General features: G+C 37.8%; 2 protein-coding genes and 1 long non-coding RNA gene across 13 annotated transcripts; 2 read left to right on the top strand and 1 right to left on the bottom strand.

Annotated features, from left to right (window-relative positions):
* Nucleotides 1-1,314: 1,314 nt before the first annotated feature.
* Nucleotides 1,315-13,072, top strand: LOC139987990 (uncharacterized). Its single transcript, XR_011800002.1, has 3 exons — nucleotides 1,315-1,404; nucleotides 12,713-12,850; nucleotides 12,946-13,072. It is a non-coding gene; the product is annotated as an uncharacterized lncRNA (long non-coding RNA).
* Rno (PHD finger protein rhinoceros) lies at nucleotides 1,518-13,142 on the bottom strand. Of its 11 annotated transcripts, none has more exons than XR_011799996.1 (10): nucleotides 12,685-13,142; nucleotides 12,014-12,170; nucleotides 11,590-11,742; nucleotides 11,222-11,509; nucleotides 10,953-11,126; nucleotides 10,583-10,755; nucleotides 10,377-10,500; nucleotides 2,550-10,040; nucleotides 2,391-2,445; nucleotides 1,518-2,111 (listed from the first exon to the last, which is right to left on the bottom strand). XR_011799996.1 is itself a non-coding variant. In XM_072004832.1 (8 exons), the coding sequence occupies exons 1-8, from the start codon at nucleotides 13,140-13,142 to the stop codon at nucleotides 2,874-2,876; spliced, it is 8,694 nt and encodes a 2,897-aa protein (XP_071860933.1). In that variant the 3' UTR covers nucleotides 1,518-2,873. The 11 variants fall into 11 exon arrangements, 1 of the variants encoding a protein (XP_071860933.1); XR_011799998.1 differs by having other exon boundaries at nucleotides 2,568-10,040; XR_011799997.1 differs by having other exon boundaries at nucleotides 1,518-2,445; nucleotides 2,550-2,650; nucleotides 2,741-10,040.
* A 3,151-nt stretch (nucleotides 13,143-16,293) lies between these two features.
* On the top strand, nucleotides 16,294-17,284 carry Nxt1 (NTF2-related export protein 1). The gene is made up of 4 exons (XM_072004864.1): nucleotides 16,294-16,498; nucleotides 16,568-16,654; nucleotides 16,773-16,917; nucleotides 17,088-17,284. The coding sequence occupies exons 1-4, from the start codon at nucleotides 16,490-16,492 to the stop codon at nucleotides 17,261-17,263; spliced, it is 417 nt and encodes a 138-aa protein (XP_071860965.1). The 5' UTR covers nucleotides 16,294-16,489; the 3' UTR covers nucleotides 17,264-17,284.
* The last annotated feature ends 22 nt before the right edge of the window (nucleotides 17,285-17,306 follow it).

Raw genomic sequence — 17,306 nt, 5'->3', positions numbered from 1 at the left:
TGTTAGCTCAGGAATCTCTTATACATGGATACGGTACTTCTAAAGGGACACTCTGTACGCGTGTAAAACAATATTAAAAAGTAGAAAATATAGACAAAACTATCGTTTGACAATACGAATTTTTTTCTGTGGAAATCGTTATGTATTCCGAAAAATAGCATACGACACTCGATTTTAGTACGATTTCACATTGTAGTTGAATAAAAATAATTGTTGCAATTAAAAAAAGTAATAAGTACAGAAAAGCGGATATATGGGAATTTGATTGACTGGATCTAGGGTCAAATACATCGGTCCGCGCAGAGAAATTCCGTACCCCGGATTCCGAGCGAAGAAGTTACGTTTTATCTTCGTCACAGAATAAAGAAGGAAACAAAATTTATATCTATTTCCGCATAAAAAAGAAAATTGTCCCTCTATCGCTGGCACACACGGCGAAAGTCCAACGAGGACAAACATTTTTTAATGTATAACGAATACCAATATGGATATGGACGATTATTTTTGATTACTATTTCTCATATAGTCCTCTTTTTTTTAATGAACATCCATAAGAGTGGATGCTTATTTATCATCGTAAAATTACGCAGTTATCCTTAAAAGGGAAATTCATGTTCCCTGAAAATGAGTTAAAAAATGAGATTGTTCGGTGTCAAAGTAAAAACGTAAAAACCAGAAAGAGCGAAAACGAATTGACTATCGCATTATAAACGATACTATTGCGTAAAAAACATATTTCCATTCTATGTAGAACTTACTTACAATAACAAATACAATAAATTATTAACATTGTACTCGGTATAATTTATATATATATATTGTATATATTATATATTATATATTATATTATATTATATTATATATTTTATATATATAATATATATAATATATATATTATATATAATACCAAATGAATTATAAAAACGATGAGAAATGCGCGTTGATAGTTCTTACGAATTTACTTTGGTAAAAAGTATATTATTATACGCTTATAATGCTAGATACGAATAGATATATCTAACAATGGACATTGGGTGACTCATATACTAAAGATAACTACGTAATTATAGTCGATGCATATTATTGCGGTAGACTATACGATTAATTGATCTAATTCATCGAAGAAACTGCTACTGCGCAGTAAGATTGTCCTCGTCTATAACTCGGCTAAATTACAATTTTTTCTCCGCCCGAAAGTTTATTACTTCTTTTACTTGTAATGTTCTTTTCTGCATTTTTTAAATATATACTATTTCTACTATAATGTCAATCGACCATTTTGTTTGGGGAGAGGGAGGAACACTCGAGCGATCCAGTAATTATGGGGGGATACTGAACGTTTCTGCGCGGCCCAGGATTAATTTGCCTGGAAGATCGGACCGCGTGGTAAAACACAGCCATCACGTAAGCTTCGCACTGATTACAAAATCTCTCATGCAGCTTCTCATTTGCACAACTCACCGGTCTTCCATTCTCTCCCTCGTGTACTCACAGCTCTCATTCTCTTATCGCACGTATTCCTCTTATTCGACTTAGACTAAATACAATCGTAGATTACAGTTATGTACAATTAACTATTTCTTACTGTGAAAGTTCCGACGAGGCCGCGTACGAAGTAATCTCAAGAATCATCCCCGTTTTAATCCAACGTTCTTTTAATCGTTTCTTCCTATTTTTTTTTTCAAGTTCTCTGTACACATACAATACACACACATAATTCAGACATACACGCATACACAGTTTCATTTTGAAAAATTCGTGTAGACAAGACAAAAAATGTTTTTCTTCTTTACAACATCAGTCCGTTGAATTCACAGTAGATTCCATGGAGATCTTCGTCAACAACCTCGACTGTTTCTTCAATCTGCTTTCTCTTTCATCAAGGAAAAACAGACATCTGGTCGCCGCCGCGAAATGGCACGCCCGTTTTCATCTCTCGAGTATTGTTTAAGAATAAAACCGGATTATTTTTGTTTTTTCTCGAGGAGTATAAATTCTTCTCATTTAACGTAGGAGAACGTCCGTTGAAGCGAGTCCAGAACGAGTATATCTTAGAAGTCGCGCGACCACCTTGTTCCTCTCGCCAAAATGAGCGTTTTTGTTTCGTGATTCTGTTGCCGTAAGAAGGTGAAATTTATAAAAGAAATTCATTAATATGAACAAAGAATAATCATCGTATATACATAAGATAATGATAATGATTAATAATAATAATATTAATATTAATAATAATAAAATATAATAATAATAAAATAAAAAACATGGTCTATAAATATCATCAACAGACTAATGCAAGTAATTCTTACATACAATTTTGTAAAAAATGTTGTATCAAGAACTATCGTATCATAGGCTTAGTGAAAACAGTTGATAAAATTCATACTCCGTACTTTATCAATTATATGTACAACTCCTATTGAAAATCTTGAACCTAAACGGATCTATCTGCAAAACAAAAAATGTTTGATCACTAACGATTTGATTATTAATATTGATCTATTTATCGAAGTAGTATTATTCAGTTTAATAATATTAATAAAATATTTGACCTGATTTAAAGCAAATACCAAAAACTTGAAGTTTTGAAGCCTACGACGACATCAGTGTTGTCTGTCTCTTTCTTAGATCTTTCCACTAAGCCAACGATACGCTGCAACAAATATGGTAAAAAATTGTCTTGTAAGAATATGCAGTACCTCGATCTTCTTGGACCGTATCACTTGGAGAAACAGTTTTTCACCTTATTACGGCAACGTGCTTTCACCGCAAGCGTGTATCGAGTCCGTTTTCTTTATCGATCGTAAAAATCATACAAGCACCGTATGTATGTGTTCTTGTCCTCTGCTTCATTACTCCACGAGTATCATTAATTATCACCTAACTTGGCATCCCTGCGGTATACTTGTCGCGGCAGGACACGTGGAGGAGTCCCTCTGCACGGAACTATTATTCTCCTCCTCTTCTTCTTCTTCTTCCTCTCTGGAAGATTCCTCCTCGTCTTGGCCCTTGGTCGGTGGATTTCTCATCTCGTTCGAAACTTCTGGACTTCCCGGTTTCTCCCTCGTTAAACTGGACTCTTCACCGTGGACTGGCGGGCCCTTCAACTCGTACCCCTCCTGACAGCGCGTCAATTTTAACCTAATCGGAGTGACTTTCGCCGAACGAACGTTTCTAGGTGCACTACCACCAGTATTTGGGTCGGTAGGTTGTTTCTCTTCGATGTTAGCAGCTACCGATGGGTAAACAGGCTCGTCTTTGGCCGGTTCCGGAGGTGGAGGACCTACTCTACTATCAGTCGGATGTCGTTCCTCTTCCTCCTCTTCTTCCTCATCCGTGAGTAAAAGCGGTAATTCGTCTGGAGAATCATTACCTTTGCCGAGTCTTATTATTAATTTCGGAGGAGCGGTTCCACCCTCGAGGATACGTACCCTAGCTTCCTTTTTACTCGACTGTCGTTTCTTTCGTTTACCATTTCTATCCTTTTTACTTTTCCCTCTTAATTTCTCATCGTTATCGAAACCGGCCATAATCATACGCCTGAATTTCATACTCTCTCTCTTTAACTCCTCGATGCTCGGTGTACTACTAGGAATACTGCACAACCGCTTTTTCGGCGGTCTGATCCTCGTTCTGTCATCCTGGCCACTTTCTTGGCCACCAATTATGCTGTTACCGATCTTGATCTTCAACTTCGGCGGACCACTGTTCGTAGTAGTAGTTGTGGTGGTCGTAGTCGTCGATCTAGCGCCACTACTCTGTCTGCCTCTTCTACGATCCGTGTTTCCGACCGAAGCGTTACCACTGGAACTAGCACCGTTAGTAGCGCTGCCCCGCCTTCTCTCGACGCTTCCCTCTTCCTCGTTAGTATCCAAGAACCCGGCAGATCTTTCTTTTCTTCGTTTCTTTTCCATGTTTGCATCGACGACAGCCTTGTAGTCTTCTCTCGTGGGTATACTGGTCATCGAGGCAACCGCTTTCGGTATTGTTATCACTGTGCGATTAATCTGTGGCATGATGATTGGTGCTGACGTAGCCAGGTTTCCACAACCTGGTTCGTCCATATTCATATCCTGAGAGCAATACTGCCGGAGCAATTCCTTCTTTCGCATTCGTCTAAGGTTTGAGGTTCCGGAAGCGATGGAAGCACTGGTAGCGGCTGGTGTGATTATCACGGGTGCCTGCTGTGCAAGCGGTGGTACCGACGAGGTAGCAACGTAATTGGCATCCAGGAAAGGACCTTTGATCTTAACCTTCAGCTGGTTTCTCGAATCCGTCAAGGAGACTTTATTGGCGTCAACAAAACCAGAAGATGAGGCATCGATACTCGCATCAAAACTCGGCTTTGAACAGTCTTCTTGACTTTGCTTGATCAGCGCGGGTCCGAATTCTTTCTCGAGGTCTTCTTCGATATCTGGGAGAGCAGGATCATTAGCTGAGACGCTCGTGAACGTACCCAGGAAATGATTCTCGTACGTTTGACCATGCAAGGTAGAAGAACTTGAAGCATCAAGAGTGGAATTGTATGTTCTCATATCGACAGGGCCTGGAATAAGTGGTAGGACGGTATCGAAGCTCTGTCCAGCGTTTGACTGACTTTCCACGACAACAGAATTATCATGACTTGGAGAGCAAGAAAGTCGTCTGTCTTCCAGATACTTCCTACTGCCTCCAGGACTGGAGAGTCTTGACTGAACGCTTTCTCCAGAAGCCATGACCGTGGAATCTCTCTTTTCGACTCCGGCCATCGCGGCATCAGTCGACTTCTTTCGCTCTCTCATAGTGCGTAAATCGGCAATGTTCGCCTCACTAGCTGAATCTTCGTCGGAATCGAAGTCGTAAACCGTGCCGACTAGTTTGTTCTGAATGGAGTCGTCGTGTTGGCTGATACCCGCGCCGGAGACCAGAGAGAGTCCTGAATTTTGTCCGCTTCTACCTCGACCTCTGCCTCTTCCGCGTCCACGCCCCCTGTAACCGGAGTGTTGCGCCGAATTTTTGGCACCTCTGCCACGACCTCGCGCTCCAGGAACGTTTTTCTGGGTTTCCTGTCTCGGAGATTTTCCCGGAGACTTCCCTTGTAAAGATGTTACACGAGCAGAGGTCCTGGTAGGTTTGGAAGGTGACTTTTTCCCAGAATGTTGGCTCTTGCTGTCCGTCAGAGCTTCTTGAAGATTCTCGACAACGGTATCGCTGGCATGACTCTCTGGTGCTACGGTATTTAAGAAATTTATTGGCAACGAAGGTGAAGCGGTTACTTGCGTTTGCAATTGTTGTTGCGTCCTCTCTATAGGTTCTGCAGGTGAAACGGTGACTTGTGGAGGTGGTGGCGGTGGTGGTGGAGGTGGTGTGACTATCTTAGTAGGCGAGACCATGGCTGCGGTAAGCGCCATGTTGTGCGAGGAAGACGTGAATGCTGCGGTACATGGTGAAGCTTGTAGATTAAGCGAATCTTCTAGCGGTTTCACGTGTGGCAATAACGACTGAGCTCCTGGAAACGCAGCTCCAAATGCTGGCGGAAAGAGAGCTGGTCCAGGAGAAGGGTAAGGTAAAGGTGCTGCACAGGATTGTGGCGGAAATAGGCTGACCGGACCGGTACCGTAACTCGAATCCGCGTAGTATGTTGTTTCCATGGAACATGGTGGAAACGGAATGCTCGGTACGTTCTTGTAAGGTGGAATGGAATGATCCTCCGCAGAAGAGGCGGAAGTAATCGAAGAAGATGTAGATCTTCGGGAAGGCAAAACTTGACTTTCCGCCCACCTGGTGTCTGGACGACCGTTTATATCATTGTACGGTGAATTTTGATCATACTCCTGCTGTCTGACAACGTCGTCCTCTTTATCGAGCACCCTGTCCATCATTTCAGCAGCTTGATCCTCTTCTGATGCTGGCAAATTGATCAAATGTCTGTTCATCATTTCCATAGGATTTTCTTCCGGTATCTGTTGATCGAGTATCGTCCTTTCGTGTGGCTCTTGCTGACTATGTAAAATCGAATGTGATTGCTGCAAAAGATATTGTTCCTGTATACTCGGTGCGGTCAAATGAGTACGCGCGATAGAATCATTCTCTGGAATAGTTTCATTAGGAAATTGATGATTGCCGTATCGGCGATTCTGCGTCTCCATCAAAGCATTCAAATGTTGCACATCACTCAGTTCAAAACTATTGATGCTTGGTGGAACCCATCTCTCGTCAGTCTCCGCTCGATCGAGCTTCGATCGTTCCACTAAGCTTACTTTGTTCGCCTCACGATCCTCTTCATAGGCCGCATACCTATCGTTACCGCTCGAGTAGCATGTTTTCCTCTTTTCTTCTACCGTACTCTTATTATAAGTGCTAGGACGGGTTTCATTAATAGCTACCTCTTCTTCGGAAATTTCAACATTTTTCACGTTCAGGACTGGTTCTGCAATAGGCTCGAGAATCTTTGTCTCTTTTTCTGCTTGAGTTTGAGCAAGTTGCTGATGCTGCTGCTGAAGTTGCGGGGATTGTTGTGGTTGTTGGGGTTGGAGTTGTTGCGGTGGTTGTTGCTGTTGTTCGTACGTTTTTTCTATTGGTGGTTCCTCTTTTTTGATTTCGCCATCCACAGGTACTGCCTCTAATTCGAACTGACTAGAATTTGATTTTTTCGAGAGTTCCATACGCAATTTCTCAACAAGATGCAATGTTTCCCTCGCGCTATCTTCTTTCGAATCTTCCTTGAACCACAATTCATTATTGAACGAGAAACTTAACGGTACACCCCGTTCTTCTGCATCTCTTGATATACCAAATCCATCTTCGTTCACTATTTCTTCTGTTAACATATCCTGGTCAAAATCAAACAACTCCGAAACATCTTTACCATGTTGTGGCGAGAAAATTGATCTATTTGCAGATTTTCGTCGTTTTTGATGTTCTTTTTCAGAATTTTCAACTCTTTCCAAAACAGATTTGACGTTGTCATATTTGTTACTTTCTTTCTGCACATTGTCTTCCACGGGAACGGGCTGAGGTTCGATATTCTGCGGTGGTTCGACACTTCGTTGCTCGACAATTCCCTCCAGGTTCTTTGTTTGATTCCGATCCGTTTTCTTCTTTCCAGCTATAACTTTGTCAACTTCTGGTACCTCGGAAATATCCTTCTTTATTATCTCTTCCTCCACTTGTTCTTCCGATTTTGGTTTCTCAATAATAATATCGCTCTCGTTAATATGGTTTTTACGATCTTCGTTTTTCACAGCTTCTTTCATTTGCTGACTTTCTTCCACGGATCCCTTCTCTTCCTTTTCCTCATCACAAGCAACTTTCTCAACTTTCACCTCCGAATTTTTATTCTTAGACATTTTATCGTGATGTTCACGTTTCTCCAACAATTTATCTAATCCCCTCAATGATTTCTTCGGACTGTCCCTTTCCGCTCTACGCTGTTTCATCTCTTCTTCCAAAATATTGACCGCGTCCTTGCCTCCAATCTTTTTAACTTTCTTCTCTTCGTTCTTCGAAGAATTGTCCGTGCATTCGTTAGTTTTTCCTTGATCAACAATCTTTGGTTCGTCTTTTCTACTCTCCTCTTCGTTTTTCTTTTCTACTATCTTGATAGATTGTTTATCGGTTAACCGTTTCTCCGGTTTCTTGATCGTTTCTTTCCCACTCTTTTCATCCTTTGTGACAGACTCGTTCGGTTTTCGCTTTCTGCTTTCGGACTTAGTCTTCTTATCTTCTTTCCTTGGCAAGGACTGCTGCTTACTAGCTTGACACGACTTTTTGGGAGGTCTGGACCCAGAAACACTTCTTGGCCCATCATGATCTCCAGACCCAGTGAGCAAATCCTCATTAGTCTCTGTTCCTGCTGTTGCGGCTCCCGCTGTTGCTGGTTGCTTTTGTTTGTTGTCTCTTTGATCCTGCTTCTTGACAGTTGCTTCTTGTTGTTGTGTCTGTGACTGTTGTTGTTCTTTAGGGGTTCTACGAGATTCCTCTCTCTCAGTAGGCGGCTGAAACTCAGGTCCCCGCCGCCCGTCGGAAGTTTTAAGCTTCTTCTCGGGCAGCTTCTTGAGTTTCCGCCCTGAAATTTGTTTTCTTTCAGCATCCTGTCGTTCTGGTGACGTTTTATTAGACTGTTGCCTTCTATTCGCTGTGCTTGAAATTGTAACCGGTTTACTTTTCGTTCTGTTACCAGTATCACTTTCAGAGGAAGTAGAACAAGAAGAACCGTCCATCAATTCATCTGAGAATTTCCTACGTTCTGGATTTTCGGAATCACTGCTACTTTCTGAGGAACTACTACAACTATTACTACTACTGCTGCTATCGCTGTTGCTTGAAAGCACCGACGATTTTTGGTCGCTCGGTTTTCTAGGTCTTCTCGGGCGACTCTCCTTCGAGATAATTTCCTCTTTCCTGGAGGATGATTCTTCTTTCTTAGAAATCAATTCGTCCTTTCTGGATGAAACTTCCTCTTTTCTAGAGGATAAGGAAGAAGAAGATGAAGAAGAGGATGAAGATGATGAGGAGGATGAAGAAGATGACGACGATGAAGATGACGAGGATGTTTCTTCTTTTCTGGAAGAATCGTCCTTTTTAATTTCCTTCCTTTTTCCTGCTTCTGGAGATTCCTTTTTCGATCTTCCGTCAAGCGTCTCTTGTTCGATTTGCTGCGTAGCCTTAGTACCCATGCCACTTTTGATGTGTTCGGCGGCCTTCTTGGCAGCTTGTCTTTGCGGCACATACGCCAAAATCTCCGTTCCATCTTCTTTATCGAAATCATATACATCGTTATTTTTAGTTTCCTTCGACTGTTTGTTTTCTCTCTGTTTTTTATTAGGGGTTTTGTCTTTTGATTGCTTCGACGAGGAACATTTCGGTAGTTCTTCGACAGGAGACTTAATTATTTCTGGGGTAGATTCAGGCACCGAATTGTCTTTTTTTCCTTGCTGTGTGCGTTGCATGATTTCCGAAGCTTTCTTCGCAGCTTGTCTCTGTGGGACGATTAATGCGGAAGGTATATATTCTTTCTTTTTAGAGCCAGCTTTATTTTGATTCTCTTTATTCTTCGATCCTGTATTATGATACGTTGATTCGACATGTCTGGGATCTTTGCCAAAACTTTTTTGTGAATTTTTTGACAAATTTGCCGCGGAAAACTCTTTCACCGCTGCTTTCGTGATTAAAACCGCAGAATGAGATGCATGTTCTTGGGAGTCAGAGTCAGTATCTGAATAAATAGTGGAAGCGGTAAAATGCTTCGTTGCGCCACCGCTTAACATTAACAGTTCGTCGCTTTCACTACCAGAAGCACTTCCTAATTCTTTCTCCATATGTTCGAGCGTATGCGATCTACTATTCACAAGCTTTTCATTTTCACTGCTATCCCTAAGCGCCGAATGCAATTTATCAGCCGATTGAACAGTCTTTTTCGTTTTTCTTCGCGATAGTTTAGTTTTCGTCGAAACGTTAGTTTCTTCTTCCGTACTCGACTCAGTTTTCGATTTTTCGGTTGTCTTCACCTTAGCTGCGTCCGTTTCACTACTACTGACAGATGATAGATCACTGCCATAAAGAGTCTTTCTTCGGACGGAGCCGTTGAAGTATAACTTTTTACTAGAGGCACCATTAAAATCTTGTTGTTGCTGCTGCTGTTGTTGCTGCTGCTGAGTCTTCTTCTCTTCACTAGTCGGAGAGTCTATACCAGCAATTCTGGCAATAATCGTGTCAAAGTCGTGAGTGTGATCCTCCGAGTCAGGGTGGGAATATAATCGGTCGTATATCGAAGGTCCATGATTTGCCTCCATTACAGCAGCAACTGCTGACGGTGGTAAAGGTGGACCAGACATTACTAAAGCTTGTTTGTGGAAAGTCTGCTCTCGTAATCTGAGGAAGGTTCGACAGAGTTTTTCTCTTCTGCCAACCATGTAACATAGGTTTCGAACTCTTTCCAGATCTTGGCGCAATTGCACGAATGTCCTCATCTTTTCAAGATCTGCTGCTTGTCCTTGATTACGCGATCCACTACCCGAAAGTTCTCCACAACGCGGTGCCAAAAGCGGTTTGTTATGACCGGCCTATAAAATTAAATGAAAAAATTAAGAAAAAATAAATTTAACATAAGAAAGCTGTTCACTTATTTCATTTATGATTTTCTGCTCATTCTCGATATAAATATTGACTTTATAAAGAAACAACGCTAAAATTAGTGAAACGAAATAGAATGTTTAAATAGGATGTAGGAAAAAATAAATTTAAACAAGTAATTCAAATATATTAAATCAATAAGTCAAATTACTTTTATAATTATAATCTTAAATAGAAAAATCGTAGATTAATAACAAGCACATAGTAAACAACAAAAAATTATTATTATTTTCAACTAATATGTGATGTTTTCAAATCTTACTTACCCTTCTTTTGAGCTTCCAATAATTATAAATATAAACAATGCCATCAGGATCGACATCTAATTGCTGCGAAGCGATATCCTTTAAACTCACATGTTTGTCAAATTCTGCTTCAATTTCTTGCAGTCTAATGAAAAATAGACGAAAATTTATAATAAATATAGGAAGTTGATAAAGAAAAATTAACGAAATAGTGATTAAACACATACTTTGCAGCACGTGCTTGATTTTTTTCTTCAGAAGTCATGTCTTTTCTCTTACGTCTTCTAGACTCCGCATCTTCGGAATCTGATCCTGCTTTGTCAGCTCCACTTCCTATAGTGCTTCCAGTACCTTGAACTTTATCTTTTGTATTTGTTCTACTATGTTTCTGGCAGTAAGACTGTAAATAAAATTTACATTAATATTCACATTATTATTCTTTAATACCAAAAAATTATAATAATAATTAATAATTTAGTACTTTTTAAATTAATATTTTCGATTATTTGATAAATTCTATTTTCTTCTACATTTATATTGCAAAAAAGCATTTTATTTTTGCCATAATGTTTGAAATAATTGTTTATTGAATGATACCCTTAATTTTACTCCATCGTCTGCCATTTCATCTTCAATGATTGCCTTCATCTCTAAGCCATATTTGAAGGCACACGTTACGTGATACGCTGTCTTACACGTCTTTATACTGCACTGGATGCAAGCACCGACCCTCTCTCGACACAATACACATATTAAGGCCCATCGACTTTGCTATAAACAAAAATTTATTATATGAACTTCAAATTTTTACTTTTCTTTCTATAAAATTTATATTGAACATATATGTATATATATATTTCATATACCGGAATGCTGGATATTTTAGTAATAGGCTCCATTCTTTCGACACAACCAATGCTGACTTCTGGGATCCATAAAGCACAAGAAACATGAGCCCATTTTTGGCCACTACGAGTACACTTCATAGCACCACCTTTGTTAGGACAAAGAACACAATCTGGTCGTTGACTTAGAGAACAAGTTCTGCATAGCCATGAACCATCTGGTATTGAAGTAATTCCATAACACGCTTGATGTACACATATATTGCAGCAGTCGCAAAATACCATTTCATTTCCTTCCTCGGAATCAGGCTAACAAAATAATTTTTATTGTTATTCAGTATTATTAATCCTGTTTTATGATTATTAATCCTGTATCAGAAGATACTTACAGATCTGCAAACATCGCAGATCACATTTTCATCATACTCAATACCAAGACCTTCCTCATTCTTGACTATAGTTTGTATTCTTTCCCAACAACGAACTTCCAGTTCTTCTATCACACGTTCCAATTGCGATTCCGTAATAGGCAATTGTCCAGCCTAAAATTATAATGCAATTATAAATTATAAAATTATATAATAGAACTATGCAATTTTGAATAAACATTCACTTTCATATTTTGGGTGTAGAAAATAAAATTATTGTACATATATAGAGTTTTATTATTCATATCCACTAAATTTACTAAAATAAAACAGTAAATGACAAATATAGATAATAATAAGTCAATAAAAATTTCTTATTTGATTGAATAAATAGACTTATTTAACGAAATATTATGTGATGAAAACTAGTAAATTTCAAGTTTACCTGTGCACGTTCACCATTTAATACATCTAACCAAGCAATATCAGTATCATCAAGGTCATAGGCACAAGCTTTTTCTGCTCGTGCTGGAGTTGTGCTTAAATGATGATCTTCAGGGTTGAAATAATCATCACGAGATATCCTTACGAACTTCTTAGGTCTGTCAAAATTTTATCATTGATGAAAATTACTAAAAGACTCTATTCATTTATATTATTTTAATCATAGTTATTAATATGTAAAGTGATACATGTCTAAAATTAAACTAAAAATCAGGAATAAAAATCACATTTCCATTAAATATAAATCATTTTCTAACCAAATATAGAATAGACATTAGGTTTCAAATAATTTTTAAAATATTAACATTTCTTTTTAGAAAAATAAGATCACTGGTTTCTTAAAGCGTTCTATTAACTCTATGAAACCTCAAAGATTATATTTTAATATGCAGAAAGGATTTTTCTCTTGCAGTAGTATTTGCTATAGTACAGCAATTACCATGTAGATAATAACAATAGTGTTGTAAATTATAAGTAACATTATAATAATTGTTGTTTCCATCAAAATTATTTATTAAGTTCAATATAACTATTGTATATCTATCATATTCAAAACTTAGTTATTTTCAGACATATTTAAACAAGATAAAATAAACCGTAAATAAGACTTACAATTTAAATTCACTGTGCTGCTTTATAGGTGTAGCTTGTGTGATAGTGACTGTTGGTTCTGGAAGGGAGTCTGGGTTGACAGGTACTTGAACACCTCTCTCCCATTCTTGCTTCCATTGATCAGTAATAACCCAATATTCATTGGGACTTAGTGGCTCACTGTCAGGTAATTTCATTGCGCTAATCAAATCCTTACGAAATAATTCTGCAGGAGCCTCAGCAGAGGAGCGATTATATATACTAGAGATTTTAATGTCACAGAGTGGTCTGGGGGTCCAGGATGCCCCTCCTTGACTGGACGACGCCATCGTCTCCTCCTCTTCTGAGGGCCCCATGGTAGCTGCCAGCGACGACGAACCCGACGCTGGAACCAGCCTACATTTGCGCCTTTTGATTGCGCCTGGGTAAGACGCCAAATCATTGTCGTTTCTATTTATTCGTTTGCCTCGCTGTGCCATTCTACTATACCAAGTGAGCTAGCGGTACGTGGCACGTGCAGATGAGCCGCGCACACCCTGAAACGTTTCATTATTGTAAATTAAATGAATGATAAATAAAATTTGAAACAAAAGTATTTATTTAATTACTCACTACATAGTCGTCCATGTATTTATTATCTAGAAAGCGGATTCCTCTTGGAGCTGCAACACCAAAAATATAATTGTGGCTTTAATCTAGTTAAAAGAACAGTTAAAAAAACTTAATCAAAACTTCTTCAAATAATTATCAACTATGTTTTAACACCAAATATGATTCTCTGTGCAAAATTAATTGTTCTTCATAAATAAGGGAATATTTATACAGGAATAACAATATTACATGATTTTAATAAAAATATTACGTAAAATAAAACTTCCATGCTTAGATGCAACAAATGGAGTATATCACACTAAAATGAAAACAAAGCAATATATAAAATCACCAATTATGCATTGCATTGTATAAATTTAAATTAATAACTGTTTGCAAAGAAATAAGAGAAGAAAAGAATCAAATCCAATAAAAGTAGTACATAAATACAATTATAATACACAACAGTAACTGCGTAGAAAAAAATACATAGAATACGATCATTGAAACATATTTTATACGATACATATTGCAATAATGTTCATCAATTAAGTAGAAATGTATTATTACATATAATGAAAATATAAAAGTGACTATAGATAAAGAATTGGTATTACACAGAGATCATAACTGTAAGACACAAAGCATTCCTTCGCAAACTGGATTTCCAAAGATAACATTTGAGATTAGAACTATTCGATAACACAAATTGACAATTCTACTAATTAGCGCACATTAAGATGTTTATATCAGAATTCTAATAATGCAAACACGTTTGAGAGCATAACACTCGGACAAAAGGACTGATGGTATAGACTGATTGTATTGCAGGGGGTCTGCGGCCGTTGATCCTCGATGGCCGCCGCGGAGAGGTTATAAATGGGGCAGTCCAGCAGGAAAAGTTATTATTCGAATGAAATAGTTTTCCCGTAACGTAACAAGGCGTCGAGTAGTTGGAAAAACACAATAATCTTGGTGAAACTGATCGCCGTGGCGGGTGGCATGTAAACATTGCGACGAAGTTACTCCGCGGCGACGCTCGAGCGGCGTCGAGGCTCGACCGTGAACGATCGCTGTATGACTTTTGATGAGTCGACACGAGGAAGTCGAGGTTCGCGGTCGAGAATAGACGTCTAGAAGAAGATCGGGCGGAGAATCGAAAATGCTCACGGGTCCATTGGGCTGGTGGTGCTCCTGCTGGCCGACAACATTGACAATACAGATGGCGACAGGCTCGACTCGCACACGAATCTCGATACACACGTATACACATCTGAACGCACACGCAGCCGAATTTCAATACACATGCACAGAAATGTAAGTAAATACGCACACGCGACGTAAGAACACAGGTATGCACGAACGTGAATATATACGCACACGATGTTGATACGAACACGCGAGCACAAGTTCGGCACGCACACGTAAACATGAACACGCACGCGCGCGCAAGAGAGAGCAAGAACGAAAGAGACAGAAAAAGATAGAAATGGTCGGAAGGCAATAAATGCCTTATTATTGATCTATCGACAGAGAGGGTGATTTCGCGCGCGATGATGCACGTGACAAATAATAGCCGGTATGTCTGATCGTGAATGATCGAATTATTCTTCGATCGGTAGCTCCGAGATGGCAGTAGTCCGAGTACGCCTCTGTCACGGCAGCCTAACCAAGATGTCCTCATTAGCAATTCGAGTCGCAGCCGCGACCAGCTCGGTTTTACTCACTTCGTGGCCCGAGGGCTCCTGTCGAGCTCACTCGACGCCCTCAAAAAGCCTCCGTAAGGACACCCGATGGCTTTCTTCCTCGCGCGGTGCACCAAATCGATATTGTATTTACATTAATGTGGATACTGCTGTTTGGCGCCATCATGCCTAAAAAAATAACTGTCTGTGCGCGAAGTCACGTGACCCCGCGACACGGTGAGATCCCACGATTGCTTTCATCCATAAGCCACTATAAGCTCTGGAAACTGAGCAGAATAAGAATTTGTGGAATAAGTTATCACGAATGTTTCTAATAAACATTGCTTTATTTTAGTTAAAATCCATTAAGAATTAAATAAAGAAACATCGGTTCTTTATTTAATAAAAACTTATGTTATAAGTGCAATTTTTAAATATTTTCTTCATTTAACATTTATGTATAACGTTTACTAATGTGTTTTGCGAATGAATTCTTTTTTCGTCAGTTAAATTAAAATTCAAAAAGAATTTAAATAGAGAGGAAAAAAAAGCTATATTATTTAAACAATTTATTCCTAGAAATGTTTTTATTCCTAGAAATGTTTTACACAATAAGCCACTATATCATCTAGGATTTTTGTTATCTAACTATTTTACGATGTGCCCGTAAAGTAACTAGTATCATGATCATATAAACAGGTCTCGCCGTCCGAAAATTGAATCATGAAAACTCAACATGGAAAGCAACAGAGTTCTCGTTTTTGCAAGATAGCAGGGAAGAATAAAGTATCTCTGCCTCTGATTGAGACATTCGTGGCATATCACACATGCGCAGAACACGAACCTTCTTGTCTTCCAAGTTGATTTTTCACGACTCAATTTACGGACGGTTTTCCCTATACTTCAGTATTTGAGTATCGAGATTTGTTTAAGTGATTGTAACTAGTTGCTACAAATCTTAAGAACTAATTTTGATGCTTGACTTATGTTCATTTGATAGTAGATAATTGCTATAATAAATAGACACATATGTAAAATATTTAATCTCTTTTTTAAACTTTTTTAAACATATTATGCATGTTTTATAACATGGGATTTTCTTAAAATTCAAAGAGCATTTAATAGCAGCTTTTTTATTGTGCTAAGGTTATAGTAAGCGGTTTGAGTATAATTTTATTTATTTTTAATATGTTGTTACAAGATCCAAAAACAAACTAAAATAACAATATTTTTCAGGAACCATTTATACATTATTGATGTACAATAACATTTATAAAATTATTTATTGGCAGTTAATAATATATAAAATTCTATAAGTTCTACAAGGAATATTTCTTATTTGCTCCATATTCCAGTGATAGATACCTACAAAACAGTAATAGGAGTCTTTTCAGAGAAAAAATACTGTTTTTATTGTTTTACTTTTAGAAACGCAAAAAGAAAAAATGTTCTGTAGTTGGTTTACAGCAATTTGAAATAAACAGACCATTAAATCGTAAATCAATTTGCCATGTTTATGTTATAAGGTTATATTGACATTAGTATAAAGGATGGAACAGGTATTTTATGGAATATTTTTTTTCTAATATTGTTGAAAATTTTACAATATAATAATTTATTATTTTTAGGATTTGAAGGAGAAAATCGATCAGGCTTGTCGAACAGCCGAAGAATTTACAAAACTTTATTATGAAAGTGTAAATAAACGCAGACATGTAAGTAATTTTAATACTGTTTGAAATTGTTATTTTATACAAATTAAACAACGAAATTCAAAAAGTTAAGAGAAATAAAACAAATAAATTTACAGAATATATATCATATTTATTTTAGCTTATATCAAGGTTATATTTGGATACTGCGACTTTAATATGGAATGGGAATGGTGTTGAAGGCAAAGATAACATACAGAAATTTTGGACAGATTTGCCACCTGCAGATCATACTGCACTTTCTTTAGATGCTCAACCAATATTAGGTAAATAGATCTATATGTTGGACAATATATGTTTTAAATATCTTAAATTTTTGTTATCCTTAGTTATAAATTTATATGCTTTCATAATATTGTTTTTCTTTCATTATATTTTGAACAAAAATTACTGTTGGATATTAAATATATATAAATATATTTAATTATGGTATTAGGTCCTGACATGGCAGATCAATTAACATTTCTTGTAAAAGTTGGAGGGCAAGTACAATATGATGGTGAATCATCGAAATCATTTAACCAAAGCTTCTTAATTGCAGCTATGGGAGATAAGTGGAAAATTGTATGCGATTGTTTCCGATTACAAGAAGTAATAGAAAATATAAATTGAAATATAAAATAAGTTAATTTATATGTGTTTTCAAAATTTTCAA

This window comes from Bombus fervidus, chromosome 6 (genome assembly GCF_041682495.2).
Source record: "Bombus fervidus isolate BK054 chromosome 6, iyBomFerv1, whole genome shotgun sequence".
Lineage (NCBI taxonomy): Eukaryota > Metazoa > Arthropoda > Insecta > Hymenoptera > Apidae > Bombus > Bombus fervidus.
Note: the sequence above shows the minus strand (reverse complement) of the source record. Positions and strands in the feature narration are given on the sequence as shown.

Coding starts and splice junctions, on each gene's coding strand:
- Rno (XM_072004832.1), bottom strand. CDS start 13,142: ATGGCACAGCGAGGCAAACGAATAAATAGAAACGACAATGATTTGGCG. Junction 11,510..11,589: donor TCTGCGATGTTTGCAGATCT/GTAAGTATCTTC, acceptor TTATTTTGTTAG/CCTGATTCCGAGGAAGGAAA. Junction 10,041..10,376: donor ATTGGAAGCTCAAAAGAAGG/GTAAGTAAGATT, acceptor TTAATTTTATAG/GCCGGTCATAACAAACCGCT.
- Nxt1 (XM_072004864.1), top strand. Junction 16,655..16,772: donor GTGTAAATAAACGCAGACAT/GTAAGTAATTTT, acceptor TATTTATTTTAG/CTTATATCAAGGTTATATTT. Junction 16,918..17,087: donor AGATGCTCAACCAATATTAG/GTAAATAGATCT, acceptor TTATGGTATTAG/GTCCTGACATGGCAGATCAA.